We start from the raw sequence: 1454 nt of genomic DNA on the forward strand, positions 1-1454 counted from the left end.
ATATTCAGCAAAGTTAAAAATGCTTCAAATTCTTTAACTTTCAACTTAAAAGCATTTAAAGATAAAAACTCAGTCAACTTCCAGTTTGTAAAAAAAAAAAAAAAAAAAAAAAGAATCCATGCACAAGGAGCAGCGTAGCTAAAGGCTTTCTTCCCTAGTTCTGTGTGAGCGGAATGAATAGTGAGCAACAGCTGACTGTTGGATCTCAGGGCATAAGAAGCCATGCTTCTCTGTGTAAGTAAGGTACAAATGTTAGACGGCAGTAATCCAAGAAGGGCCTTGTAAATAAAAGTCTACCAATGACACTGCCTCCTCGTAGAGAGGGAAGGCCATCCCACCTGAGAGTACAGGTCAGAGTGATGTCATGGATCTAGTGTTTGTGATGAACCTTAATGAAGCATGGTAAACAGAGTTATAAACTCCATATCAAGTAATTTACTAGATGCACCAAAAAAACTGTCTACATTTGCCACACAGTAATCATCTAAATATGACTTTATTTGAGCTGTTTTGTTTAGCTGACCCCCTTATGTGGTGGTTTTCCTTTTAGGTGGGATGGGTTTGTCTATCTTTGATGCCTGCCTCATCACAGAGGAGCTGGCTTATGCCTGCACAGGAATGCAGACGGCCATGGAGGCAAACTCGCTGGGAGTAAGTAGAACTCAATAATGATAACAAATCTATAAATGGTTTTAACGTGTGTATAACGACACCATAGTAGTGCAACAGAAAGTTGTTTTTTGATTTTAGTAAAGGGTCCTGTTGAAATTCTTCATGATCTGTTTTATTGAAGGCTTTAATTATTTTTAAATCAAACAAATGTTGGGCAGAGTTTTTTGGGGGGCAGGGGGGGGCACTGAAACATGTAATGACATTAAGTCAAGAAAATGGCAAAATATAAATGTTAAAAATGTATACGTACTGATATTTTAATGTTTTGATTAAAATACATGGTAGTATGAAATTAATATGAATCTTAGTACATTTTTGTAATAGATTTATTTTTCAGCAATCATGTGACATAGTGACGTTGAATACTGTTTCCCGCTACTTGGTGGTTTCCCACTCAGTATTTATCTTGCTAACATACAGTTGTAGCCTTGTGTGATTGCAAACTGAAAATGGATATTCAACGTTTTTTAAAACGTCCCATGACCTCTGCCAACACTCAGCAAGAAGTCGAAGCAGAGCCAGTACCAACAAATGCTGATCTGGAAACACCTGGGACCAGCTCGGCAAACCCAGCTAGCTCACCATTGGGAGCGGGGCTATCGTCGGGGTCAGTTAGCTTGCCTAGCTGCTCTACTACGGTGCAGCAGCTACCAAATGATCTTGGCGACAAGCACTGCTGTCCTAAGCAGCCTATTGTTCCAGATTTTCCTTCAAAATTGTTTGGAAAAACTAAACGAGCCTTTTCCACGTACTACTACAACAAGTACTGTTGGCTTGAATAC

At 39.2% G+C, this 1454-nt stretch overlaps 1 protein-coding gene across 1 annotated transcript in view; it reads left to right on the forward strand.

Moving 5' to 3' along the window:
• The first annotated feature begins 505 nt into the window (after positions 1–505).
• The window catches only part of LOC107094222 (medium-chain specific acyl-CoA dehydrogenase, mitochondrial-like), a 5530-nt gene continuing 4581 nt past the window's right edge, over positions 506–1454 (forward strand). The window contains exon 1 of the mRNA XM_015389731.1: positions 506–651. Coding sequence (XP_015245217.1) covers positions 556–651 — 96 coding nt within the window. The 5' untranslated portion in view covers positions 506–555. The remainder of the gene's footprint in view (positions 652–1454) is intronic.

This window comes from Cyprinodon variegatus, unplaced genomic scaffold (assembly GCF_000732505.1).
Source record: "Cyprinodon variegatus isolate N-32 unplaced genomic scaffold, C_variegatus-1.0 Scaffold471, whole genome shotgun sequence".
Classification (NCBI taxonomy): Eukaryota; Metazoa; Chordata; class Actinopteri; order Cyprinodontiformes; family Cyprinodontidae; genus Cyprinodon; species Cyprinodon variegatus.